The following is a 27,855-nucleotide window of genomic DNA, read 5'->3' on the forward strand; positions in this document are numbered from 1 at the left end:
TCAGTTACCATTAAGGGGCTGGCCACCAGGAGTTTGGTGATGCTCTAGTGAGTATAAGGACCACTCAAATTACTTAACGTATTTTTTTTCTTTTTTTCTCTTTTCTTTGGTGAGGGCACAAGAGTGGGAGGGAGAACCTAGGAAGAATGGGAATGGAGTTTGGTCGGGGTGCACTGAATGAAATTCCCAAACAGTTAAGAACAATACTACATTGAGAAACAGTTTTAAATGCCAAAAATAAGTGAGAAGTGACTGCTGCCCATAGTCAGACATTGTAAAATGCCAGCAACCGCATCTTCATCCAATTTCAAACTGAAACACTATACAATATTAATAAAGAGCACAAATCATTTTATTCATGCTTGCCCTCAATAAAACCATATTTTCTTGTTGATTTACATGAAGGTATGTCTCACATGTTAATGCAAAAAGGTTAATCTGGACGTTTTGGCCCTATCTGAAATGATACTGTAGATAAAAACTGGAAAAACATTAAGCCCTCCTTAAATCACAGGGTTACACACAGAACTCTGGAGATGGTTCAATGCAACAGTAAGGGCATCTATTTTTCCATTTTTCATTATTTACATTCACCTTTCAGTTGGCATTAGCACCATCAGCCCTGACAAAAACAGTTTACAGGTAATTACTGGAATTGTGCTGTGTAATGCAGCAACCAGGAACTACATGTAGCTCTGGAGCATTCTAAATGTGCCTGATTCCCAATGAGATATGCTTTTAGTGTAAAATACGCATTAGACTTCAACTAATTTCAGGGGGGAGGGGAGGGAATATGCCATTCACATTTAACATCAATTATTACATGTTGCAACGATACCATCTGTGCCTACAGGAAGAATATTAAAATTAATTTCACCTGCTTTCATTTAAGGCGGCTTCTACATATTGAGACAATTAAGTGCTTTGCAATTTTTGCTCAAGTCCTTTTCTTTTTTTTCTTTCTTTCTTTCTTTTTTTTTAAACTGGACGGCTACGGTAGAAGACGCAAGAGGGGAGAAGCGGACGTGCAAATGGAAGGTAGTGTAATTTTCTAAGAAGTTCCTGGAGGGCAAGTCAGAAGGGGTCGCGGAGGAGGCTTGCTGGACGTGACCCGGTTTGTGTGCTAACACCTAGCGGGAACTGGAAGGCGGGCGCCCTGGCGTTCTGTTTGCGCTCCCCGCCCCCTCCCCTCCGCTGCTAACCCGGCAGACGGCAGGGCTGCGTCCCGGACCCCCTTCGCCGCCAGGCCTCGGGGTTCGGCCGGAGCGCTATCCCTGAACACACCTGCGCGCCCACTGAGGTGCGCGTCGGCGAACCCTGGCGCGGCGCCCACGCCCCCTCCCCCCGGATTATTTTCCTTGGCACCAACCGTCAGTCTCGCACTTTTCTCCAGAGGAACCAGCGAGGAGGTCGGAGTCGCCCGGTAAGCGTCCCCCCCCCACGGCCGTCCACCCCCCACAGCCCGACCCCGAGAGCCCGGCCCGCCGAACGCGGCCGTCAGCGGAGCCTCCTGCAGGCCCGGACGTCGCTCAGCCAAGCGGCGCGGTGAAGCCGCGGCTGCCGGTCCGTCAGCCAGCCGGCCGGCCGCGAACGCGAGCGGACGTCGCCAGCCGGCGGGAGGGCAGCAGCCGCACCCGGGGCCTCCGGGCCGCGGGGGGCCGCTGTGACCCGCCTCGGCCCCACTGCGCCGCGGGCGGGCAAGCGGGCGGGCGGGGAAAGCGGGGCTTAAGGGAGAGCGTCCGCAAGCCGGAGGGGAGCCGGGGAGGCGGGCGCTGTGCTGCGGTGCGTCGGCGGGGGCCCGGAGCGCGGAGGACCGAGCAGGGCCCGCCGGCCTCCTCCATGAGGCCTGAGTGAGGCGCAGCGGTGACAGGCGGCCCGCGGCGCCTCCCGCGCATCCTGTTCGGAGCGGCAGCGGCGGCGGCCCCCCATTGAAGAGCAAGGAGCATGTCGGACAGTTTCGATCGGGCTCCAGGTGCTGGTCGGGGCCGGAGCCGGGGCCTGGGCCGCGGAGGGGGCGGGCCTGAGGGCGGCGGGTTCCCGAACGGAGCGGGGCCTGCGGAGCGGTCGCAGCACCAGCCGCCGCCGCAGCCCAAAGCCCCGGGCTTCCTGCAGCCGCCGCCGCTGCGCCAGCCCAGGACCGCCCCGCCGCCAGGGGCCCAGAGCGAGGCCCCCGCCGGCTCCGCGCGGCCTCCCCGGCCTGGGGCGCTCCCAGGTACGGAGCAGCTCGAGGGGCCCCGGTGCTCCTGGGCCAGCTTTCCCCCGCGGGCCTTCGCGCACGCCCAGCCCTGGCGCGCCGAATCCGCCCCCCGGTTCTCCGAAAGCATTCCCCGAGGGGCCCGCTCGGCACGGGGTAGGGACTAGCCAAGAACTGGGTTTGGAAGGAGGTGGTGGCTGGAATCCTTTGTGCGCTCCGGCTGGGGGAGGGGCCGGGGCCCGGTGCTCGGTCTGGCGTCCCGGGAGGAAGTCAGAATCGCCTACCTCTCCCTAGTGAACCCGGGCCCCAGGCGAGCATCCACTTCTTAACCAACTCCTTACAAGAGAGGGAAGGGGTGGGAAAAGTCCTCGAACCTTCGTTTTGGAGGCAGGTACGTGCATTCACGAGCCAAAACAAGGCTATTGTTCCGTTTTTTTTTTTTTTTTTTTTTTTTTTTTGCAAGCTCTTTGTATGACTCTTAATGATCTTACGTTTTGTATTTAACTCTTAAAATCCGGAAGTTCTCAAACGGTTTCTAAACCTGTAGTAAGTTGCTATATACAAAGGAATGAATAGAATGCATCTAGCACTGCTTTTTTTTTTTTTTTTATTTCTTTCTTTTTTTCTTTTCCTTTTGCCTTTTTCTTTCTCAGAACAAACGAGGCCCCAGAGAGCTCCACCTAGTTCACAGGATAAAACCCCACAGCCGAACTCGGAATCAGCAATGGCTAAGCCCCAGGTGGTTGTGGCTCCTGTGCTAATGTCTAAGCTGTCTGCGAACGCCCCCGAATTTTACCCATCAGGTTATTCTTCTAATTATACAGTGAGTACATTTTTTTAAAACCACCTACAACTCTTGTGTTAAAGCTATTGGAATAAAGTGGTTATTCTTTTCTCTAGAGTGTGCTGGCTGCTCTCTGTACTACACACAGAAATATCTTATTCAGCGAGTTATGATTCAGGAATATAATTTGCAGTTATGTGCCAGGTATTGGAATTTAAGCTGTGAGAATAGGAATTCTCGTTAGCGCGTTTCACTGTTGTGTTCCTGGTTCTTAGAAAGAACACATAAAATAACAAACCTTATATGAAAAGCCCATTGTCAGGCATATTTTCAATTTGTAAAACTAAAATCCTCGTCTGAACCTTCTAGATAAGCTGTACAGTGAGTAGCCAGGAAAGCTTCCTTTAATTTGATTTTATTCACATTTCAGAATATTCTTCGGAGTGGCCTTGAAGTAAATTAAATAGGTGTTTTGCTGTAAATGGGAAGTGTCATGAATATTGAGAAACACACATCTGGGCTCTTTATTTCTAGAGCAAGTTTGTCCATTATGTTAAAACAACGTTTTTGTTGCAGGTTACATGTTGTATGCAGAAATACTATAAATGTTTTTTGCTTGATTTGGGTTTTGTTGTCTTTATTTTGTTCTTGATTGGCTAGTTGGTTTTGACTGAGTCAGGCATGGCAGTTGTCCTGCTTCAGCCCTCCAAATCTGCTTAATATGTAAGCGATTTTGGCAAAGCATTTACATAAGTACAATATACATATGTATGAAGAACTTTCCACCTTTTTTTTTAAATATTTGTCAATAATGTAGCAAATCTTAATTGGTCCTAGTTTTCATATCAGTAAGAAGCATATATAACACATGGTTGAAATGTATAGGAAGAAATTCATTGTTCTTGCTAAATTCAGATGAGTCAATGCATAGAGATTAATATTAGAAAGGGGAGGAAATAATAGTGGTGAATTGAAAAAAATGATTGGTAATACCGTAGCTCGCAGTCTCTCTCAGTCTCCCTCGCTCTTCTCAGCTTACTGGATGGATAACAGTGTGAACAAGGCTCAGCTCAAAGTTACCATTCAAGACAACTATGACAGCCAAATAGAAAAAAAATCAACATCCGATAAGCCCCGTTCATCCCTAGAATTATCACTCATGCCCAAGGGTAACCACTGATCTTTATTTTGTTTATTTGTTATTTTTGTTTTGTTTTGTTTTGTTTTAGTTAGTTTTGATGTGTATTCCTAATAATCCTTGAGCTTGATATCCTCCCTTCTCAGCCTCTCCTGTGCTAGCCTGTTCCCAGTATTTGGGTGTGAGTACTGGCTCACCATTTTGACATACAAAGTTTTTTTTCAACGCTTACATAAATGAAGTTTTTTAGATTGTTCTACCTCTACAACTAAATGTACATTGTAACATAATAATTTGAGAGAATTCATTCACATCACTTGACTGTATCTAGGTTCCATTTGTTCATTTATCAATAGTAGGATAACTTCTCCTTTGGGGCTATTGGGCTGTCTCTGTGTCTTGATTGATATATGCCTTTACTTTCCTATGTAAAAGTAAAATTACAGTAGCCAACCTTAATAGAATCAGCAATCTTCTCTAAGACCTTCCCAGTCTACATTCCTCAGTGTCTGACTTGCTACTTGCTGTTCTTTCTAGTCAGCACTTGGTATTATCTGTTTAGCCATCCCAATAGTTATGGTTTCTTAAAATTAACGACTGCATACCTTTTGTGATCTGTATTTCTCTTTATGTTTGATCAGTGTGGAGACTGCATTTTGTAGAATAGCAGCTCCATTCATCTTTTCGCTTTGGGCTTAGACAGGTGACAGTGTGAATATGGCAGGAAGAGCAGTTGATTTGGTGAAGAAAGCCATTGTCATGGGAAATAAATAAGAGTAGCTTGGCATGTTGTCTAAGTTGTATTTGGCTCAGAAAGGGAAGGGACCATTAAAGAGCTTGTGGAGAGTAGTTGAATAAATTCTTAAGAATGTTTACTTTTTAGCAGCCCAAACCAGTTACCCATTCATTTCCCTTCCTGTTGTCCTAGACTATTTTATCATGGGAGGGATACAGTTTTGGTTTTGTTTTGTTTTCCTTCTCAAAGTCCTGAGTAAGTTAAAATGGCCCTTCAACTATCAGTACTTTTGTTTATGGATGTGTGCGGGTGAGTGCATTTATCTGAGCAGGCCAGAGGAGTCAGATTTCTTTGGAGCTGAATTTACAAGATGGTTTTGAATGGTCAGTGTGGATGCTAGGAAAGGAATTGGGTCTTCTGCAGGAGTGGCACGTGTTTGTTTTTTTCCCCCTCTCTCCTTAATGACTTACTTTTATGTGTTTTAGTGTTTGACCTACATGTATGTTTGTGTGAAGGTGTTGGCTCCTCTGGAACTGGAATTATATATGACAACTGATCCGCCATGTGGGTGTTAGAAATTGAACCCGTCTCTGGAAGAGCAGCTACTACTCTTAACCACTGAGCCACCCCTCAAATCCCATGTTATATGCTCTTAACCACCAAGTCATCTTCTCTACCCCTCCACCTCTTCCTTTGAATCAGTATTGTATTTTAGGAATTCTTTTGTATATTTAATAGTGCAACAATTTCTCTATTCAGTGTACCAAAACAAATTATTAACTAGAAGCTTCTTTGACCTTTTCTGATCTTTTGTTTTAAAGATTGTTTTAATTATTGCCAATATTTAAATTAGATATTGAAAAGTCTATATTTCCTAGTTTCTGTTTGAATCATAAATAGCCATAATGGACTGGAATTCTGAAAGCAAAATTGGTTGAAACATAATTGGAGCATTAGTTAACAGTTTCTTCCCTGAATGACTTCACTTGTAATTCTTCTGAATTTCATGGATAAGTGCTTAGGCTTGCTACTATGCCCCCCAGTACATTTTCTCAACCTTACTAGTTCACACTAGTATTTACTCTTAGCCAGGTTAAATGTTTTTTAGTCCATTTAGTGCAGAACAAGAGAATCCTCATGTCCCAACTCTTCATATAAGTTCCTATAAAGGAATCTTTTCTGTATAATAGCCATGTTCCAAAGTAAGCTAGATTCACACATCCACACATAGTTTAATACTTAGTTGGGTCAAGCACTGGTCATGTACAAAGCAGAGAAAACTGTCTTTATGGAAGCTCTTCTCTAGAAATCTTTCTGTTTCCAGAAATCCCTTCAATCTGTTTTTTTTATACATAATTGGTTCAGTGAGATGGTCCTGCAGGTGAAGACACTTGGTGCCAAGCTAATGGCCTAAGTTCCTGAGACCCACATGATGAAGAGAACCAGCTCTCACAAGTTGTCCTCTGACTTCCACACGTAGATGCACCCACAAATGTGCACACATGGATGGCACACACACAAAAAAAACCTTTATGGTGGTTTTTGCTGTGCCTCTTAGGTTCTTTCAAAACTATGTGCTCTTGATCTTCATTCGTCCTTCTAGTTCTGATGCTAGAATTTCCTCCTTTTCATACTGTCTTAGCAAGTTACTGTTTCCATCTCTTTGTGGTTGCTTCTTAGAGAAATTAATAATATATGAATATCTAATCATAGTTTACTTACCAGTACAAAGGTTCTATGTAGGATCTATCAAGCACTTGTTTAAAAATTAGAACGTTAGTGTCCCACCATACTTTCACTAGTATGTTGATACTATTTTATGACTGTAAATGATGCTCCTCTGTTTTTTAAATATGTAGTCTTCTTAATCTACCTTTATTTTAGGCCTCAACACAATATAATCTGTTCATTGTTAAAGACTGCTATGTCCTGTGGTATATATCTCAAGGTTACCTTTTGTAGCCTTTGATAAAATCTCTTATTATACTAGAACTACATATTTAATATTACTAGTTTTGTTCTTTGTGTATAATCTCCTTTACTTCCAAATCTTTGCAGCCAACATTCTCTTTTAGATTTTAACCTATGAACCTGTAAGATGGTGGACTAGGTGTCTCCTCTGTTCTGTATTCAGAGTAGCTTTACTTTACTTACAGACTTGAATTCTGTTTTAGAGAGTTCTGTTGACTTTATATAAAGCTGAAATTGAACACTATAAACTGTGCTTTGTTGCAGTGAATGACATTTTTGATAGAGTAAGCTGCTTCAGACTCCTCGTTATTATATTAATAAGATTCTTTTACGTCTCTTACCATGCACACCAAAACCTTATTAATTCTGAGATAGATAATGCACATTAATATGTATGTTTTTATGCTTAACTGCTCTCACAGCTTTTCAATAAAATGGAAGTATTAATAATAGGAACATGTTTTCACTCCAGATGTTTTGTTAAATTGTTTAGCATTGCAGAAATGTTAGGTCTGTACAAATAAGTTCCTTTCTTAAAAAATAAAAGATTATATATGCTCTTTTTACTTAAAAGATTATCTTGGGACTGTTTCTGGAAGAACAGATGTGTATATCCTGCCCTGTGTGTGTGTGTGTGTGTATTATATGTTAGGTATATATAAATTCTGACTTGTTTTCTTAAGTGGCTATATGAAAGCACATCATATAAATGTAATTTAATATCTTGCTTATAGATTGTTAGATATGTTTCTTGGTAACAAACACAAATTTGTGTTCTTTAAGATGTAGTTATTTTGAAAATAGTGTAGAATATAAAAGTACAATTTTTAGTTAGCTTTGTTATATACAAATCATTCAAGTTCTGTGCAGCTTTTCTTTGTATAAGTTCACCCCCTACTGCATTTAATTAGCCTCCTTCAACTTCCCCTAAAAAACCAAGCATGATCTGACTGACTCTTAACAGCCACCATCCCTTCCTCAGTCCTCTGCTTCAGCTATGACTTTCTTCCTCAAAAGTGTCAGGCTGAGTTCCTTCCTCTTTGGAACCAACATTCTGCATCTGCCACTGCAAAGGATATTTTCCACCAATTTCTGACGAGTTGGGAGAAGATTTTGTTTTGCATTTTTTGTCAGTTCAGGTGTTCTTACTTTATCTGTTTTATTTTATATGTATAGATGTTTTGTGAAAAAGTAATATATGTGGACACCACATGCATGCCTGGTGCCTGCAGAGGTCAGAAGAAGGCATTGGATCCTCTATAGCAGGATAAACAGGTGGTTATGATCTACCATATGGATGCTGGGAACTAAACCCACATCCTCTACAACAGCTAGAAGTGCTCTTAACCACTAAGCTTTTGTCTACCAAGTCTCAGATATTATCTCTCAAGATTCTATCTGGCCATGTTTTCCATAATTACTTCCACATCTGAATGTACTTTGCATCATGGGATTATGAGAAGAGAAGTTTAACTTTGCCTGCTGTACATGGCAGATTCTGTGTCATAGAAATACTTTAAGTACCTATATAGTGTGTCGCTCAGCAGGCACTAAGGTTTGATCTCAGATTCAGCCTTACTGTGTAGTCTAGACTGACCTGAAACTACTGAACAATCAGTCTAGTGCTGGAGTTACTGGTGTATCTCTTGAAAGCCTGTGAGGTACAGTCTTATCAGAAAGAAGAGCTTCATCACAGGAAAGTTTGACCTTGTGTGCTATTTTGTACTCACTGACTCTAGAACTCACAGTTCTTCATAAGCTGCTTCTCTGTTTTGCTTATTTCTAATTTGAGTTTACTTGGAGAAGGATAAATCTCATCAAGCAGTGTATGTATTTGAGCATAACAGATAAACTTTAGCATGCTTTGGCCAGTATTCCACATAAAGCAGCCAGAAAAATCTCCTACCGTATTCATTATGATATAATTTTATACTTAAACATTTAAATATGTTTCTCTTTCCTGGGTGTCAACAAACAGATGATATATTATAGTAATATTGGAGGGTATGTTTTTCTTTTAGTATAGGTGTAGCCTTAAACACAGATGAGGATATACATAATAGAATAGTATAGTGGATTTTCTTTGGCAATTCTGGTTTCTGTATGTTTTGTCCATCTTTTCCCATCAGTTTTAATGCAAATTTGTAACTAGGGCTTATCTCATCTGTAACTAGATTCTTTTTGTGTTGCTTATTATAGTGAAGCTACATTAAACTTTCTCTGTCTGACAATTGAAAAGACAATTCTTAGTCTTAATGGAGCACCTTCTTTTAAAAACACTTAAGTGAGGCAAGGGAAGGGAATGGCTTCGTGCACTTTCTGTTCTTTAAAGTTATGCAAGATCCCTAAACGATACTCATTGCTAAAGACAGCCTCGACTTAAAGCCACTGCAAGCTTGTTTTGCTAGTTATTTGAATTAAATTGTTTTATTCTGTTTTTGTTTGGTTTAATTTTTGAACTGTAGGAATCCTATGAGGATGGCTGTGAGGATTATCCCACTCTATCAGAATACGTTCAGGATTTTCTGAATCATCTTACAGAACAGCCTGGCAGTTTTGAAACAGAAATTGAACAGTTTGCAGAAACCCTGAATGGATGGGTCACAACAGACGATGCTTTGCAAGAACTTGTGGAACTCATCTACCAACAGGTAGGCAGGTTCATAGTGGGGGTGGCCTGGTAGTTTCCCTGGAGCCCAAGATGTGAAAGAGACTAGGCTACTGTCAGTTTCATCCATACTCATTAATGCTTTATGGTTATAGGAGCTTTGAAGTCTGCCTATGATTTGAATAGAGAGCCCAGGCTAGAGCCAGGCTATACCATCAGTTGGCCTGTATAGCCACAGTCTATATAGAAGCAGTTTTTTTTTATGGCTTAGCCAATGCTCTGTACACACAAATAGTAGGACAGAAGGGGGTTTCAGCTCTGACAAGGAAATCTACACAAGAATCACATACCCCACTTTGTATACTCATATACTCCCACTTTGTAGCATCTGAAACTAACATACACAAATCAGTTTTTCCCCTATGTGTTTAATTATGTAGGATTACTGGAGTAAAGGGAAAAACTAAGAAAAATTTTTTTGCCTCACAAATGAGTTCTCTTTAAAAAGGCAATGTGGTGTCGAGGATTGAGTTCAGTGGGTGACTACTGAGCAAGCAAGTATAAGGCCCAGAATTTAGTCCTCGGCACTGAGATAGATAAATAAAAATAAACCAGACTGTAAAATAGTCAAACATTAAGTTTCAAAGGTTTCTTCTTGTCTTAATTTATCTATTCATATGCTTTTGAGAGGGTCTCACTCTGTATTTCAGGCTGGCCTTAAACTAATGGAATTTCTGTTTCCGTCTTCCAGGCTGTAGGATTTGACCATGCCCATTCTTAATTCCTTAAAGACTTCACAGTTGATATTTATTATACAATATTCAACTTCTTTTGTCACGTATTGAGCAGTGGTACATTTATACCATTATAAGGGTTCAAACTGTATTAGACAGTGCTGTCTTTTTTTTTCCCCCCAAAACTTTATTTTTAAAATTGCCTTCACTACTGTTTTAAAAGTTAAGGAACTTTATTTCTTATTCTTACTATTCTCAAAGAATTGTTACCATGTATAGAAGAGCATACATTACAAAGACAGTACACAAAGGCATCACTCTGACTTCTGAGAGGTAGTGTCACCCTTAGTATCAAGATTAGTAAGGCTGTCTTAATCACTCAAGTATCTAGCTTAATTCTACCACATAAGACCAAAGAAGAAAAATAGATAACCTGGAAAGAAATAAGTCTTCTTGAATAACAATTCTGATGGAATCACCAAATTTTACACTTGAGATGATGTCAAGTTTTTGCATTCCCTGTGGACCTTGAGTTTACCCACATGACTGCTATCATCTTCTACCTCAGATGTGGGGCATTCTCCTTTAAATTTCAATTAAAGAAGAATATACTCTTGTCTCTAAAACAAAACTTTCCGATCGTAGGTGGAGAGAATGGGAAATAAGTGGCATAGCTTAAAGCAAGTCCTATCTAAAACCTCATTTTCCAATGTGGGGAGGCAAGAAATAGTGTTTAAACTGAAAAATTACATACACAAATGCTTAAGTTTCTTAGCCAATAATGGGAAAAGCAGAAGTTTGAATTTCTTTAGATTTTTATAAGGAGAAATCAGTGTTGGCCTTTTTTTTTTTTTTCTCCCTGAAATAAACCACATGTAAGCAAAAACAAAACAAAGCAAAAAACCCCCAAAGCCTAGAAATAAAAAAGTCTATAATTATAAAGCATTTGCTATGTTTCTAATAACACTAAGTATTCTACAAATAATGTAGCTCAGTGACTGAAAGTGTTACTCTTCTGCATGCTTTATACATCCTGAGCAGAGAACCCTAAGTGATGCTGTCTATTGTAGTAAATTGATCCGGAAGAGGCTAGAGGAGCTTCAGCCTCTGTGGTTGATTACCTTTGTGACCTTAGTCATGCTTCTTAACACCCCAGTGTGTGTTTTCCTGTGTGCCATGAGGTGCTGAACTGTGTGTCATCTGCTGTGCTCTAAAATCTGCAGCTGAAGTCGGTTTCTTAGTGCTGCTCTCACTACACTGCATTCTCTTCCAGATGTGGTATAGTTGGTTTGTCTTTTCTTCTCTAAGTGGCTTAGTTTTTATTGATTTTCTTTTTACTCCAAGTGTTTTGAGATATCATGTCAGGTGCTATTAATCACTTTTGTGTGTCAAACACAAGCTCAGGGAGGTTTTAGTAGTGGCCACCATCACAAAGCAGGAAACTTGGGCGTTTTGTGTCTAGGTACCAAAGTGTGTGCTGCTCTTATCCTGAGAAGCAGCACTGATCAATAGTTTGGTTTCTTCTTCTGATCTTCATAATTGTTACCAAGCAGCTGTCTACATGTCTGTAGACAGCAAAATGGGTTAGCATCAAGATATTTTCTAATTGTTTTCTGGTAACCTCAGGTAAATGAATCGGAGAAGTTGCCTTAAACATTTTTCTTTGTAATGTGGTTCTTAGTGTAAGGCTAGGTGGGAGAATTTTCTTATGCCTAACAAAAACCCTTTTAATATATTATATAGTTAATTTTGGTAGCCTTAATAGTTTCCTCCATAAAATATTGCTAAGTGTTTGAATTGATGATAATGTACTTGTGTCATACAAAATCTTTCTTTTTAAAAGGCCACGTCTATCCCAAATTTCTCCTATATGGGAGCTCGCCTGTGTAATTACCTGTCCCATCATCTGACAATTAGCCCACAGAGTGGCAACTTCCGCCAATTGCTACTTCAAAGGTCAGTGTGAACATAAATTACACATAATAGAATTTGACCATTGATGTTTTCTAAAGACCTTATGATATAGAGAGTTCCAGGGAAATAAATATAGGCAAACCAGACTAATTTCTTATGGTCAAATATGTCAGTTTTTTTATTTTTTTTATTGCCTTCAGTTTTGATTTTGGATTTAGGTTCCATTTCCCAGAATCATCAAAATGATTACTGATGTGTTCTTAGGCATTTCTGTAGTTTTGGTTTGAGAATTTAAGTTAGATAAAAATGAGTAATTCGTTTTTTCTTGATTGATTTGAACTACCACCTGCATCACACTTGAGTTTTAAATCTGGACCTTTCATTATGTCCCATCTGTCACTTGTTCTTATCTTTCTAATTGCTATATAATAGCTATTTTAAGAGCTCTAAAATTTTAATTATCTGGTCTAAGTAGTTCTCAGTTCTTGTGGAATCTATTTTGCTGCACACCTTGTTACCGTCTAATATTAGTGCTTGAATTACATAAACAGTGTTTATTACATATTTAAGAGATGGCATTGACTATGAAGTACAAGGGAAGACTGATTTTCTTAGTGTGGTAGCTTGTACCTGAGCCAGGATTGCTTTAAATTCAAGTCTTGCCTGAGATACAGTCTAATTTGCACTCCAGTCTAGGCTTCCTTCCTCAAAAATCAAATCAAATCAAATAAAATAAAACTAATTTTTAAAATTCTCATTACTTGAGTGGCTCTTAGCAATAAGATTATTCCCATGTTTAATAAATTTATTATTGGGGCTAGAGAGATGCCTTAGTGGTTAAGAGCACTGGCTGCTCTTCCAGAGGTCCTGAATTCAATTTCCAACCGCCACATGGTGACTCATGACCATCTATAATGGTTTCCAAAACCCTCTTCTGGTGGGTCTGAAGACAGCAACAGTGTACTCACATACATTAAATAACTAAATCTTTTTTTTAAAAAAGTTTATTATCACTTATTCCCTAGTTCTTTAAATATCTAATGGAAGCCTAGAGATTTATAGTTCAGGACTAGAGTGCAAAGTCCTGAGCTCAGTTTCTACTGGACATGCCTGCATGTGTGTGCACAGACATACAACTTATAATAATAATAATAATAAATGGTTATAAAATATTTCTGAATAAGAATTCTAAAGATAGAACCTAGCTTACGTGGAAAAGGAAACCTCATAGGTCTCCAGCACTAGACAAAAACCTGCAGGCATCTAAGGCGTTCTGATATTGGGAAAAAATAATCTTCCCTATTGTCTTAGGGTTTCTGTTGCTGTGATGAAACACCATGGCTAAAGCAACTTGAGGAGGAAAGGGTTTATTTGGCTTGCGCTTTCATATAGATTTTCAGCATCAAAGAAAGTCAGGACAGGAACTCAAAACAGGGCAGGAACCTGGAGGCATCTGATGCAGAGACCGTGGGGACGGCGGTTGCTCATTATGGCTTGCCCAGTAAGCTTATTTATGGAAAGCAGGAAAAACCTATCTCCCTCGGGGATGGCATCACTCACAATGGGCTGAACCCTCCCATATCAATGACTAATTAAGAAAATACCCCCCTCCCAAAATGCCTTATAGCTGGATCTTATGGAGGCATTTTCCTGAATTGTGATTTTCTTCTTTCAGATAACTCTAGCATGAGTTAAGTTGACATAAAAATAAAACTATCCAGCATTCCTAGGGAAGAGCCCAATGGTTATCTTAATACCAAGTGGTCAGCCCTGATACCATATGCATACAAGTAACATATGGGCTGAGCAGAATACACATGTACATACACACATATACATAGGTACCAGCAATTAAAAATTAAGAGGCTAGAGACCATATATTTGAAGGGGAAAATGGTTCATGGAGGAGAGAGAAAGGGAGAAATGAATGATGTAATTATATTTTAATTTAAAAAGATAAAGGCGCTACTTCAAATATACTTATAAAAGATGAATTGTGCTAACAGCTCAAGTGGATAGTCATTTATAGAAATAGAAAAAGGAGAGATGGTCCTATATCAGATGAGTACATCAGACTAAAATAAGACAACTAGGGGAAGTATAAACTAGGGGGGAAGTATTAGGTTGTTAAAGCTATTTTAAGCAAGATACCGCACTCATAGACCACAAGCTTAGATTTAGAAGATTGGTTAAATATAAATTACATTTGGGGAAAGTCAATTATATAAAATTAGAAATTTTATACATAGCAGTGAGCTCTTTTTATGCATTAGTAAAGGAGATTTCTAGGAATGAGTAAGAGAAAGCCTAGTGGGGCTGGAAAGATGGCTTGGCAGTTAAGAGTATCTGGCTGCTCTTCCTGAGAACCTGGGTTTGATTCCCAGCACCACATGGCAGCTCACAGCCATCTGGAACTTCGTCCTGGCACTCTTCGGCATGCACATGGTACAAGTACATGTGGGTAAAACACCCATACACATAAAAACAGTAAATGTTTACAAGTAGCTCTGGATACAGTTTGGAAAAATAAAAATGGCAAAATTACATAAGTTTTTAAAACTATCCTTACTGTAATTAAGCACAAATCATGGTACCAGGACAGAGAAAGTGGAATAGAAACTTCTCATTGTTGGGGTTTTCTTTGTTCTGAGTTTTCTTTCTAGTTGTGAACTCCTACGGTACTGTAATACTCTCCAAGATATTGATTTGAAAAAGTGCTAATAATATGAATGGGAAAAGGCACAGCTCTACCCTTAAAAGTATATGCCTTAGTTTGAAACAAAGTGAAGTCACAGTGGTATTGGGGGGTGGGGGCTCTGGTCTTTGTTTTCTCACCTTTGTGAAATAAGCACAGGTTCTTATCACTGAAAATAGTCAGCTTTTAGAGACTTGGGGTCTTTCACCTGGGAGATCATACATGTACGGATGATTTACTAGGGCATATACATTGTATTCTATTATCTTATTGTCTCAGAAATTTATAAAAGGAAAATCTGTTTTATCCAAATTTAAACTACAAAATTGTAACAGAAGAGAAAAGTAGAGACAAGTTTGGATAGTTGGATTTCCATTGATTCACTTAGCCCTTACATTATTAGCCCTTTCTGTGTTATCCTCTGATGAGAAACTCTTTTGATGTATTTGAGAAGTTAACAACTCTTAGCTGCATTTAACTCAAAAGACAGTGTTCATTAGGCTATAACTTGTGATAATTAGAAGTGTAAGTTTCTTGTCCCTTCATACTATCCAGTAAGTGTTTAGACAATGGAGAGGGTTTCTTTGTCTAAAAAAAGATAAGGAAGAAAGAAAAAAAAGTAACTATTGTAAGCTGGCTAGTTGGAAAAAGTGCAATCTACAAAAGCTCTGTCTTTCCAGACTCCTCCTTTGTCCTTTCTTTAAAAAATAACTATCAATATCAGTTTTATAAAACAAGTTACTTCCACAGGTATTTCTTTCCTCTTCATCAATATAAAAAGAAAGAAAAAAAATGCCAAAATGAAATCCTTTAAAACATCCATTTTGGTAATAGTAGCCCACACCATAATTTTCCTCTAGACTCCATGGCAGGTGGACTGGTATTAGTGTAGATGCTTTGGAACTGTGATTGTAATAAACTCCAGGATTTCTGTTCATCACTACATGAGGCAAGTGGACCAAGTCAGGGAAAATGGAGCAAGAGAAAATCAGTCTCCATTGGAAATAAAGACAAATTAATTGCTTTGGACTTGGGCTTTCAACTAGTGAAGATATGTTGGTTTATTTAGTTAGTATTTTTACTCTCAGTATAATCTGACTGTATAATGGGAAGTACAAGAGTAATATATTTAGTTGGGTGTGATGGTACAAAATCTAATCCCAGATCCTGGGAAGGTTGTCAGTGAGGGCTCTACTAAGTGATATCTAAGTTCAAGGGCAGCCTGGACAACTTAGCAAAAAAATCTATCTAAAAAATTTCTTTAAACGGGCTGAGGAGACAACTTACTGTTACCTTGCCTCATGCACCCAAGGCCCAGATTCGGTCTCCAGTGTCACAAAAAAATAAAAATAAAAAATAAAAAAAGAAAGAAAAGAAAAAAGAAAGAAACCTTAAGGATTTTTTTTTCACCCTTCAGCTGAACTGGATACACACATACATTCTTATTTAAAAAAAAAAAAAAAAAAGAAACTCCAGTTCTTCCTTAGTAAAAAGACCTATTAAATATAAAATAATTTTTCTTCCTGTTTTTAGTACTAGAATGTTCTGAACCCCGTGAAGTTTTTATTAATATTGCAACAGTCCAATAGTTTTACTGCACTTAATCCTGTCAATTTTTTAAAACTGCAACCTTTGGAGAGGTCAGGGTAGTCTTCGTGCTTGCCTTTATTGCTGTGGGTACACAGACTGACAAACACTAGCTTGTTTTACTGTTGAAGAGACAAAACAGTGGTAATTTTGACAAAGATACGACTTCATTAGGTGTGAGATAATAAAAGATAATGTCATCATTAGGTGCCGGACAGAGTATGAAGCTAAAGACCAAGCTGCAAAAGGGGATGAAGTGACCCGAAAACGATTTCATGCATTTGTTCTGTTTCTGGGAGAACTATATCTTAACCTGGAGGTGAGAACATTTATTATTAGGACTTAAGACTCAAACACATAAAATGGTTCCAGGAAGGGATTTTGTTCATGTCAACTTTGCAACATAAAATGGGGAAAAACTAGTCCAGTGATACCAAGTGATAACTGCCTGCAATCCTGGCACTTGGGAGGAATCTTGAATTTTAGGCTAGCCTGGGTTACATAGTGAGAACCTGTCAGAGTTAAACAAAAGTGAAGGGAGAGAAATAGGAAAGAAAGCAAATCTTTTCATACTTAATTATATTTGAGTGGAACATTGATAATACTTTCTCTGCTTGTGAGCAGGATGTTACAAAATAATAACTGAACTTTTAAAAGCCCTTATATTCTCAGGAAGCCGATGTATTAGCTAGGCTGGCATTACCCTTGTAGCAATCCTCCTACTGCAGCCTCCCAAGTGCTAGAGTTACAGGCCTGGGCACCACACACAGCTTCAGTACTGGGTTATTCTAACCATAAGAGGGTAAATTTTTAAAAGTCCAGTGTTTCCCTTTTTCAGTTTCATTTGTTTGTAAGATAAATAAGAACACTAATTTAAACAACATCACGTTAAGGGGACTGGAAAGAGAGGTACTACTCTTGTGAGAGACTCAGAGCCACTATGTGGGTGGCTCGCAGCTGTCTGCAACTCTGATTCCAGGGAATTGAATACTCTTTTTAGGTCTTTGGACACCACACATGATGCACATACATACATGTAGACAAAATCCAATGTACAGAAAATAAAAATAAATCCTTCTTTGTTTTATGAAGTCATGTTAAAATGCCACTTAGAGATGTGCTTTAGTCCTTCTGTAACTCAATGTGCCAGGCAGGTTGGTACTCATGGCAGGGAGGCTGGGGGGGCTTCCCTTCGCAGAGGAGAAGGGGGGGTGAAAGGGAGACTACGATTGGGATGTAAGATAGAAAGATAGGAGAAAAGAGAAAAAAATGCCACTCAGAGCTGGGTTGTAGTGGTGTACACATTTAATCCCAGCACTCAGGAGGCAGAGGCAGGTGGATTTCTATGAGTTCCAGGACACCCAGGGGTACACAGAGGAACCTTGTCTGGGGGGGTGGGGGGGGACTTAGCATATCCTATGTGGAAATGATGAGGCTGCTAGTTCTGTGGGGAGTATGAAAGCAAAGCATTGGTCCTAATTTCTCTAGCAGGCGAAATAGTCTAATATAAAAGGGGGTGTTTTAACTTGTATAAAAAACAAAATAGAATACTTTGTTATTAAAATGTGGTACCTTGGGGTTGGAAAAATAACATAGTGGTTCAGAGCATTGGCTGCTCTTCCTTAGGACCAGGATTTGATTCCCGCACCCACTTGGTGGCTTACAGCTGTCCAGTTCCATAGGATCCAACTCCCTTTTCCTGGCCTCATGAGTAGGAGGCATGTACATTATGTACAGAAATCCATTTAGACAAAATACCTGTTAAAATACACATTTAAAAAGTACATTTTTTAAAAAATGGGAGCCTAAATTACAGCATGTTTGGTAAAGCAGCATTATTAAAGTGAACTTATATTTTTATGTTTTATGTGATGAATAAAAATTAATTTTTACCTGTAATTTGCTGTTTTTCTAGAGGTCTTAATTATATAGAAAACAATTTTAATTAATTTGAAGTTGCCACAGTGTATTCCTGTGATTTTTATATTTAAGCAACCTTCATAGACTATTTTTATATGTCTATATCACATTTTAGCATTGTTGATTTAATTGTCTGGTTTTTCTCCCAAAGATTAAAGGAACAAATGGACAGGTTACAAGAGCAGATATTCTTCAGGTTGGTCTTCGGGAACTGCTGAATGCTCTGTTCTCTAATCCTATGGATGACAACTTAATTTGTGCAGTAAAATTGCTAAAGGTTGGTTTTTATTTTATTCTTTCTTTAGTCTGTCTTTTTTTAAACATTTATTGTGTAGTCAGAAGATAGCTTGAGGGTTTTTCTTTCTACCTTTTAGATTCTGGGATCTGAACTCTGGGTAGGACTTGGCTGCAAGTGCCTTTACCAGCTGAGCCATCTTACCAGCCTATGCTCTTTAAGTGTAACTTTACCCACTTGATATACAGTCTAGAAGATGGGGAAAGTATGTGTAGTATACAAATGCAAGATTAACTTTTTAAAGTTATATAATTGGCATCTTACATTTGGCTCTAAAAACAGTTAGAAACAATACAGTATATTGTGTATATAAGGATTTAAATTAGAAGAATTTGGAAAGAAATTTGGAAGAAAATGGAAATCCTTCACCCCCACCCGTTTCTAAACTCCCTTCCTTGTTTATGTTTATGTATCCTTACAAAAAACATTTTTAGTCTATTTCAGCTTTATTTTTGGGCTCCCAGATGAAATATCTTAATCATTCCAGAGAGATTTAACTCTGTATTGAGTAACTTTTTAGTATTGTATTGTATTTAACTACATTGTTCATCCATTATTTTAATAAAAATTTGGGCTGTTTCCCATTTGGCTACTATAACATTGCTAGTAGTCTTTCATTATCTCTTTACAGATACTTTTTAAAGTTTTGAACAGATTCTCTCTCTTTTTTTTTTTTTTTTTCAATTTATTTATTATATTTAAGTACACTGTAGCTGTTTTCAGACACACCAGAAGAGGGCATCAGATCTTATTACAGATGGTTGTGAGCCACCATGTGGTTGACTCTGGCTGGCATTTGAACTCAGGACCTCTGGAAGAGCATTCAGTTCAGTGCTCTTAACCACTGAGCCATCTCTCTAGCCCAGTTTTGAACAGATTTAGGGTCAATGAGCATAGGTGTTTTATATCAAAAGTTAACATCAAAGTTTGATGAGCTGCAGTTTACTTTTCCTAGTAATGAATGGGTATACCTTCCTCCATCTTCCAGGGAAAAATATGACCAGTTGGTGAGAGGGTATCATCACTATGTAGATTTGGCTGTCCTGGAATAGTTTTGTAGATAAGGCTAGCATTCAAACTCAGAGATCCATCCTCCAAAGTGTTGGGATTAAAGGTGTGATATTTTGGGGGTGGTTATTTTAATTTGAATTAGTCAAAGAAAAGCAGAGATGGTGTAGAAGTCTCTGAATAGACAGCAGGCAGAGAATAATTGGAAATACCAAACCATTTAATTCATTTTGTTAAAAAAGTTCTAGCTTTTACTAATATATTTTTAAAAATTTCTCCTTTACTCTATTTCTGTTTTTACTGACATCTTGCTTTTAGTTGACAGGGTCAGTTTTAGAAGATACTTGGAAGGAAAAGGGGAAAACTGATATGGAAGAAATAATTCAGAGAATTGAAAATGTTGTTCTAGATGCAAACTGCAGCAGGTAGGAGAAGAAGCCAGTAGATCTTGGTCTTCTATTATTTTCTTAATGTTTTTGTAAATCTATGTACCTCCAAGAGTAATTAAGGTATATAGATCAATCTAGTATTTTGTCTATGGTTTCTCTAGTAAATTTTGTTTCAGCTGTACTTAAAATTGAAAACTTAAGATTTTCTTTGTGTTAAGATATAATGAATTTGTTGAGAAAGAATATTAGACTTTAAACATAGACCCAGTGTTTATGCAGTGAACTCTACCATAAGTAATATAAGAGACCAATATAATTCATGATCAGATAGTAAAGTGGGACAGATTTCAAATGTATTGTTTTGTTTGTTTGTTGTTTGTTTGTTTTTAAAGATAGTGTCTCACTATATAGTTCTGGCTGGCTGTCCTTTAACTTGCTAAGTAGGCCAGACTGGCCTCAAACACACACAGAGCTACCTGTCTCTGCCTCCCAGGTGCTGAGATTGAAGGAGTGTGCCACTAGGGCTGGCCAGCTTCAAGCTGTTGCTTGTTTGTTTGTTTGTTTGTTTGTTTTTAAGTAAAAGTAGTACAGTGAATTATGTCATTGAAAATGTCTAGAAATTTAAAGCTTTGGGTACCTATGTTAAATAAATTGAGAAATTTACATCACTGGAAATATTTATAGAGCTGGACAGCATTTGCAGCAGATGCATATTAATTTTTACAAACTTTTTGTCTGTAGAGATGTAAAACAGATGCTCTTGAAGCTTGTTGAACTTCGATCAAGTAACTGGGGCAGGGTCCATGCAACTTCAACATACAGAGAAGCTACTCCTGAAAATGACCCTAACTACTTCATGGTATGCCAGTGTTTATAATAAAGTTTCACTCGATGCTTTGTTTTAGTTTACTTTTTTATAGCTGTCATAAAACACCATGACCAAGGCAACTTAAAAAGAAAGCATTTAATTGTACCTGTAGTTCCAGAGGGCTAGAGTCTATGATAGAGCAAAGACACAGGGGGAACAGCTGGGAGCTTATATCTTAATTCACATACAGAAGGCAGAACACACCGGGAATGATGGTTTGAACCTTTTGGGAACCTCACATTCTACCCCCGTGACACTTCCTCCAACAAGACCATGCCTCTTAATCCTTCCCAAACAGTTCTACCAACTGGCAGCCAAGTCTGCAAGCATGCGAGGGCCCTTCTCATTCAAACCGCCACATGACGAATTCTGTTTTGGAAACTGAATTATATAAAGCTATTCTCATAATTCGGTGTCCACCAAATTTTTATTGCCATAGTAGCCAGTAGATCATGTAAATAAAGACCAAGTGAAGACCCATCCATTGTCAAGGAGTAGTGATAATGCTTGGGCTTGAGTCAGCATTAGAACCAAATTGCTATATCTCAGATGTTGTGTATCATATAGCTTCTGACATTACCACATGTAAAGCAGCTACAGAGAAACACTCAACCCCAATTGTGTAAGCTCTTTAAAAATGGTAGGAGAGTAAGAAAATAAAACTAAACTAAGTCAGCATTAAGTCACAATATAGCCAGGGATGGATCAAACACAACAGTAGGCCCAGAACTACAAGAGGGTGAGATGACCAATGGGAATCTAAGAACCATATGCATGCCCAGGAAAGTGTGGGGCTTGTTAGGAAGTTAGGGGGTTGCCTATTGTGTATAATTTGACTGCGGGTGATTAAAGTCGGACCATAGTACTCTAATGTACTTTGAAATAAGTACCTATTTTTATCATTTTTATTTATCCTAGAATGAACCAACATTTTATACATCTGATGGTGTTCCTTTCACTGCAGCTGACCCAGGTATGTTGTCTCAGTCACTTTCCCGTTTTCCTTCAGTGGTAAATTACATAAAACCACTCCTTCACAGTACAGAGTATGGTTTTCTTGGTGGGTTTCATATTTCTAAACTTGAAGGGTTACAATTTGTCCTATGTTGATTACTTGGGACTGTTTTAAGTGATCAGTTTGTAATGTCTTTTTGCTTTTCCAGTCAAAGATTTCATCCCTTCATTAAGTACAGCCATTTTTATTTTGTACTTTCTCTTAGTGTTTGTTTTCATCCTAAATTTTCAGATGATTAGGATAGAAGGCAAGGATGATTCTAGTTGACTGAATAGTTAGCAGCTTATTTTAATGTTAGTTCTTACAGATTGCATTAGTGTCTACAATTCAGATCTACAGTCCAAATCTCTGCATACCTTCCAGTAAAGTTAGTTATAGAAAAAAATGCAGTAGTTGTGATAGGTGGGACTGTAGACTGAGAGTTCTGACTTAGTGCAGTCTACAGCCAGGCATTTCCTCTAAATAACAAGCACTGACTGTCCCATGCTTCTGACATAGGGGCCATATTACTTACTAGGATGAGGAAGTGTGTGACTAAGTCGGACACTGTTGCTAGATAGCTTTTCAGTGTGATCATTCCATTTAGTTTTCTAACCTGTGTTTACAGGACTTTTGTTTTTCATTCTTGGCGACACTTACTAGATATAGCTTCTGTCCGTCCAGTTCTATGAAATTGGATGTAGTTATTCTCATGATTAATAACACTGAATTTCTTCCTGGGTGTTAACCTTTGTTTCGTTTTGTCTTCATTTGAAAACTGTCTGTGGATTGGCTTTTCCCCTTCTTTCCGTTGGGTCATTTGTCTTACTAATCTGTGATTTCTTACAAAGTCTAGAAAAACGTGATCTTGGTCAGGTATGGGGCTTATCCCTTTGTGCTATGTGGTTGTCTTTCCATTTTGTATATGATGTATTTTCATATACATGCTTTGAGTTTTATCAGTCTTGTTTTTACTGGGTTTTACTTAATTATGTTATGTTTTTCTAAAAATCATTTTTGCTGTTTTTCCTATTTAAATGTTTAATTTTTACATGGAGAATATACTAGGTATTAAGTATTTTTTCCACTGAATTGTCTCAATATCAGGTATTATTTTTTTCTCTTTATTATTTTAAGTTGCCTATAATATTCTGAATACTATTCATTCTGTAGATTCTTTGTTAGAATATTCGTCTTTCTTTTGCAATAACCCATTCTTAACTATTTGTATGTAAATCATACAGTTTCCGGTGGACAGATCTCTAAAGCTGGTCAGGACAGTTTGAGCATGGAGGCCAAACCAGGAAGCTGAGGTAGAAGCCTTTGAGTTCAGGAGTTTGAAACCTGCCTAGGCAACATAGGAAAACCCTCTCTCACAGAACAGTTTAAAAAGCTTCCTTCTCTGTGTATTTTTCCAGAGTTAACCTCCTTCATTTGATTCTTTGGTGTCTATCTTATCAAATTTGTTTATACTTTTATAGAGATTCACTTTGTTTTTCTCAGGTTGTTTTGTTTTTTGTTTTGTTTTCTGTTTTACATTTTATTATTACCTTGACTTTTTCAAAGTTTCAAATCCTTTCATTATTCTATACACACTCTTTGTTTTTCTTAAACCTCTATTCAGAAATTACCTCAGAGTTACACACCAGTAACAACAAAAAAAAAATTGCACCAAGACTGATCTTTTCCTGGATGTATGTTGGGTACCAATTTTCTCAGCTTACCTTTTTTGTGGTCTCCATGTTTTGTTTTCATAAACCATTTGACATACTACCTGCTTCAGAATGAATGCAGTAGTGGTTTAACCTTTTGTTTTCTTGATTAAAAAACCTGTTGTCAGGGGCTGGAGAGATGATTCAGTGGTTAAGAGCACAGATTACTCTACCAAAGGTCCAGAGTTCAAATCCCAGATACCACATGGTGGCTTGCAACCATCTGCAATGAGATCTGATGTGTGTCTGAAGACAGCTACAGTGTACTTTAAATAAATAAATAAGTCTTTAAAAAAAAAAAAAAAAAAAGAAACCTGTTGTCCCTTTGGTTTTAAGACCTCTACCCAAAATAATTTTAGATTTGCTTTTGCCAGGCACTGCAGGTATATCACTAACTTGAAAAAGGTTGGATGGTTTTTGTTTGGTTTTGTTTTTGTTGTTGTGTTGGTTGGTTGGTTTTTGTCTTGAGGCTTCTTTCTGTGGAAAGTGGAAATTTCAAGGTCAATTCTTTTGTTACAAACTCTGGATAAACCATTTCCCAGAGTGTCTGACCTCATTCCAAACCCAAACATAAAACAAAATTTTGTTTGCCACCAAGGTGTTTTTTTGCATGTTTTTGTTATTTTGTTTTGCTGCTTCTTCAGGTCTATCCTTTTAAGCTATCAACCCTGAGAGTTTATGAAGGGTGAGAGATAGGTGTATGAGTTCTACCTTCCTGTTCTACACAGTCCCAGGGCCGTGAACTTTTGTGTATTTAAATGCCAAACCCCTTGGTGGCTGAAACCAGCACCCTCTGAGAGCCTCTAAGCTATCATGTATGTGCATGGTCTGGAGTTCCCTGTCTGCCTTCATTGATACATTAAAAAGAATATCTTATATCTTACCTCAAGGATTTATAACCAAAATTTTTTATGCTTAAATTTTCTCTAATCTGTCAAAAATTGGAATGGCACCAACCCCTGATGTTGAGTTTTATAGAAATAGCTTTGGAAAAAACTGGCCCTAACCCAGTGACGCCATAACCTTTCAAAACAAGAATGAAGATTAGCCTGTGTGGTGCAAGCCAGTAATCCTAGCTACTTTGTAGAGTCGGGAGGTTTAAAAGACAGGCTTCGGCAATTTAGTAAGATCCTGGCTCACGATAAAAACTAAGCCAGGAATAGTGGCAAATACCTTTGATCCCAGCACTGAGTGCTTGGTAGCTTGGAGGTAGCGGCAGGAGAATCTCTGAGCTTAAGGCTGGTCTGGTTGGCATAGTGAGTCCCACAACAGTCTGGCAGCCTAGGCCAGATAAAGAGACACGGCCTCAAAAAAATGTGGTGGCACATGCCTTTCATCCTAGCAAATGGAAGACAAAGCCTGTGAGCTTGAGGCCCATTTGGTCTCCATAGGAAGTTCCAGGATGCCAGAGCTACATAGTGAGACCCTCTCAAACAAGCCAAAGAGAGATTGGGAGTTACTTGTTCAGTTGTAGATTATATGCCATAAGGGAAACCTTAGGGTTAATCTTTAGTAACCAACTGGAGAATGAGAAGTATGTAAAAATATTTTAGGTTTTGTGAGCATACAATGAAACAAAGGCAAGACAATTAAGAATGTAGGTTTAATGAAAGCATTTTATGTAATTTTTACTATAAAGTCATTAATAAGTGTATAGGGGTAAAAACAATTTCATAAGATTATCTGCTCTTTTTTTTTTCTTTTCTGTGTTGTCTTATAGATTACCAAGAGAAGTATCAAGAGTTACTTGAAAGAGAGGACTTTTTTCCAGATTATGAAGAAAATGGAACAGATTTATCAGGGGCTGGTGACCCGTAAGTTCTTTTTCATTGCTGATAGATTGTGTGTGTGTGTTTAATGTGGAACTAAGCAATTGGCTAGTGTCAGATGCCTCTTTTAGTCATTGTCCACATTATGCTGAGTCAGGCTCTCTTGCTAAACTAGGAGGTAACTGACTTTACTTAGGTTGACTGACCTGCAGGAATATTCCTGTCTCTTCTCTCCAGATCTGAGGTTACAGCCAACATGTTACACTCAGCTTTTACTTGGGTGCTGGGGAGCTAAACTTGGGTCTCCGTGCTTCATAGCAACTGCTCTACCTTCTCGGCCCCTTATTGCTCACTTTTTAAATGAAGGTTTTGTGCCCAAGTTTTGAATATAAACTACACTAAAAGAAACATTATAAAAGAAAATAGCATTTGGGGGCAGCAAGATAACTCAGTTGGCAGAAATACATGCTTCACAAGCCTGGTGACCTGTGTTTGCTTTCTGGAACTCCCATGTCAGGTGGATATCGAAAACTGATTTCCTCTGTTGTCCTCTGACTTCCATGTAGGCACCTCTGAGTGCTGTGATTACAGCAGTGCACCATTATGCTGCAGTGCTTTGTATTGTTGTAAACTGCCACTGGATAGCAGAATCTCAAAAGTCGCCTCTGTTGCACAAGTCTGCTTTCAGTTATGTGGGAAAGTGACCTGTCTTAGTGAGAAACAGCCTTGCAGAAATCATAGCAGAAATAGGTTTTGATGTTAATTAGACATAACCACTGGAAGGATAAAACTTTGAGTGGAATAATAAAGTTTTAGGTAAATTTGAAATTATTCTAATTAAAGTGTCTATTAATAAGATATGAACTTATTTATATATGTTAAGTCTTTTATTAACTTTTACATGAATCTATCTAAAAATATAACAAAATTCTGTTTAGGAAAGTACATTTAACATCTCCAGACATTTTTGGATTTGAAAAACAGCAAGGCATATGAATAATTTTTTTGGCTTCTTTTATAGGTATTTGGATGATATTGATGATGAGATGGACCCAGAGATTGAAGAAGCTTATGAAAAGTTTTGTTTGGAATCAGAGCGCAAGCGAAAACAGTAAAGTTAAATTTGAGGATATCAGTTTTTTTTTTTAAAGTTTAGGTATGGTGATTGAGCAGAACACAGACAGCAAGAAACTGTGTCAGACTTATACCAAATTAAGGATGTGTTGAGTTATGTTACTAATGTATGCAACTTTAATTTTGTTTAACACTACCTGCCAAAATAAACTTTATTCCCTGTAACTTAAAATGTGTATATATATATAATAGTTTTATTATGTACAGTTAATTCTACTGTTTTGGCTGCAATAAAGTCGATTTTGAAATAAATGAAATGTTGAAAGAAAATTTTGCTAGCTGGTTAGATGCTTATTGTTCAACTTCTTTTTCTTGAAGTTAAAAAAGTCTTAGCCTGGAAATACATATTACTGCAAAAATGTAGCATTCTTTTTAGATATGACTAGTACAGCTTTCATTTTAGTTTAGCATTTGATTCTCTACATATTGAGTTTCAAGTACTAATCACAATCATGAAAATCTTTAGCACCAAAGTCTTGGAGTATATAAACAACCTATTTACATATGTAGATGCTATTTGATACCAAGGGCTTTTAAAATGTCATTAATGTGGGGTGGGTGGGGCTTAGAACACCAGCTAAGGAACCAAGACTCTTCATTGATCTATTCCACAAGAGTAATTTGCTTTTGTTTTTTTTTTTTTTTTTTTTTTTTGCTTCGCCTGACTAACTTCATTACCTGCCATCCTACAGTATTATTTTGGTTTCATTATAAGGCTTACTCATTTTTATTTCATTGCATGGGTTGCATTGACTTTTTACTAGAGAATTTTACTAGGTATTTGTCATTCAAGTTTTCATCTGCTTTATAACTGGTATACCATGGGGTCACTTTTCTAATACTTTTACTATACTGTACCACCTCAGCCCTCTTTAAGTAATGTTTTTATCTAATGTCAAATCTTTTTCCAAATAACTAAAAATAAACATATATAAAGGGTTGCTTGTAAATATGCATGTAAATAGTTGTGTTAATAACTCATTGTTTTACATTTGGTACATCTGTGTCTGCTTACACATTTAGTTTTCCCACTTCTGCTTGTCTGTGTGTTCAGTCTGTATTAAAATTAGAATTTGAAAATAAAACTTAGTTTGTTTCTTCTAACTTTTTTAAATGGTATCTTAAAGAAGTTTTTGTTTAGATTGCTTACATGAAATAAATTAAAGGTTTAAAAGAACTCACAATACCAATTGAATAATTGAATTCAGTAACATAAATGAACCTAGAAAATTAACAAACTCCAGTGAGCATGGGCACTATTGTCAATCACTGTGAGCCTTGAGTTGTAACAACAGAAATACTAATATTAAGCAGATAAGTAAACAACTCTGACTCAGTCTTACCTAGAAGGCAAAAACATACTATATCTCAGTAGATGAGGTTTGTCACACTGATGGAGAAGCAT

At 38.2% G+C, this 27,855-nt stretch overlaps 1 protein-coding gene across 4 annotated transcripts; it reads left to right on the plus strand.

Annotated features, from left to right (window-relative positions):
- Positions 1-1,341: 1,341 nt before the first annotated feature.
- PAIP1 (poly(A) binding protein interacting protein 1) lies at positions 1,342-26,845 on the plus strand. Of its 4 annotated transcripts, none has more exons than XM_080933657.1 (11): positions 1,342-1,423; positions 2,848-3,017; positions 9,289-9,474; positions 12,009-12,121; positions 16,569-16,680; positions 18,433-18,558; positions 19,903-20,009; positions 20,715-20,832; positions 21,760-21,814; positions 25,268-25,361; positions 26,338-26,842. In XM_080933657.1, the coding sequence occupies exons 2-11, from the start codon at positions 2,919-2,921 to the stop codon at positions 26,429-26,431; spliced, it is 1,104 nt and encodes a 367-aa protein (XP_080789783.1). In that variant the 5' UTR covers positions 1,342-1,423; positions 2,848-2,918; the 3' UTR covers positions 26,432-26,842. The 4 variants fall into 4 exon arrangements, with proteins under 4 accessions (XP_080789783.1, XP_080789780.1, XP_080789781.1 ...); XM_080933654.1 differs by lacking the exon at positions 1,342-1,423 and adding an exon at positions 1,733-2,212 and having other exon boundaries at positions 26,338-26,845; XM_080933655.1 differs by lacking the exon at positions 1,342-1,423 and adding an exon at positions 1,733-1,972.
- The last annotated feature ends 1,010 nt before the right edge of the window (positions 26,846-27,855 follow it).

The sequence above is a fragment of the Micromys minutus genome, assembly GCF_963924665.1.
Source record: "Micromys minutus genome assembly, chromosome: 20".
In the NCBI taxonomy this organism is placed as follows: Eukaryota; Metazoa; Chordata; class Mammalia; order Rodentia; family Muridae; genus Micromys; species Micromys minutus.

What these genes read in the sequence shown, in the direction of transcription:
- PAIP1 (XM_080933654.1), top strand. Translation starts at nt 1,945, where the DNA reads ATGTCGGACAGTTTCGATCGGGCTCCAGGTGCTGGTCGGGGCCGGAGC. An exon ending in CCGGCCTGGGGCGCTCCCAG is followed by an intron (nt 2,213 to 2,847) that starts GTACGGAGCAGC and finishes TTTCTTTCTCAG; the next exon opens with AACAAACGAGGCCCCAGAGA. An exon ending in CTAGATGCAAACTGCAGCAG is followed by an intron (nt 20,010 to 20,714) that starts GTAGGAGAAGAA and finishes TTTTGTCTGTAG; the next exon opens with AGATGTAAAACAGATGCTCT.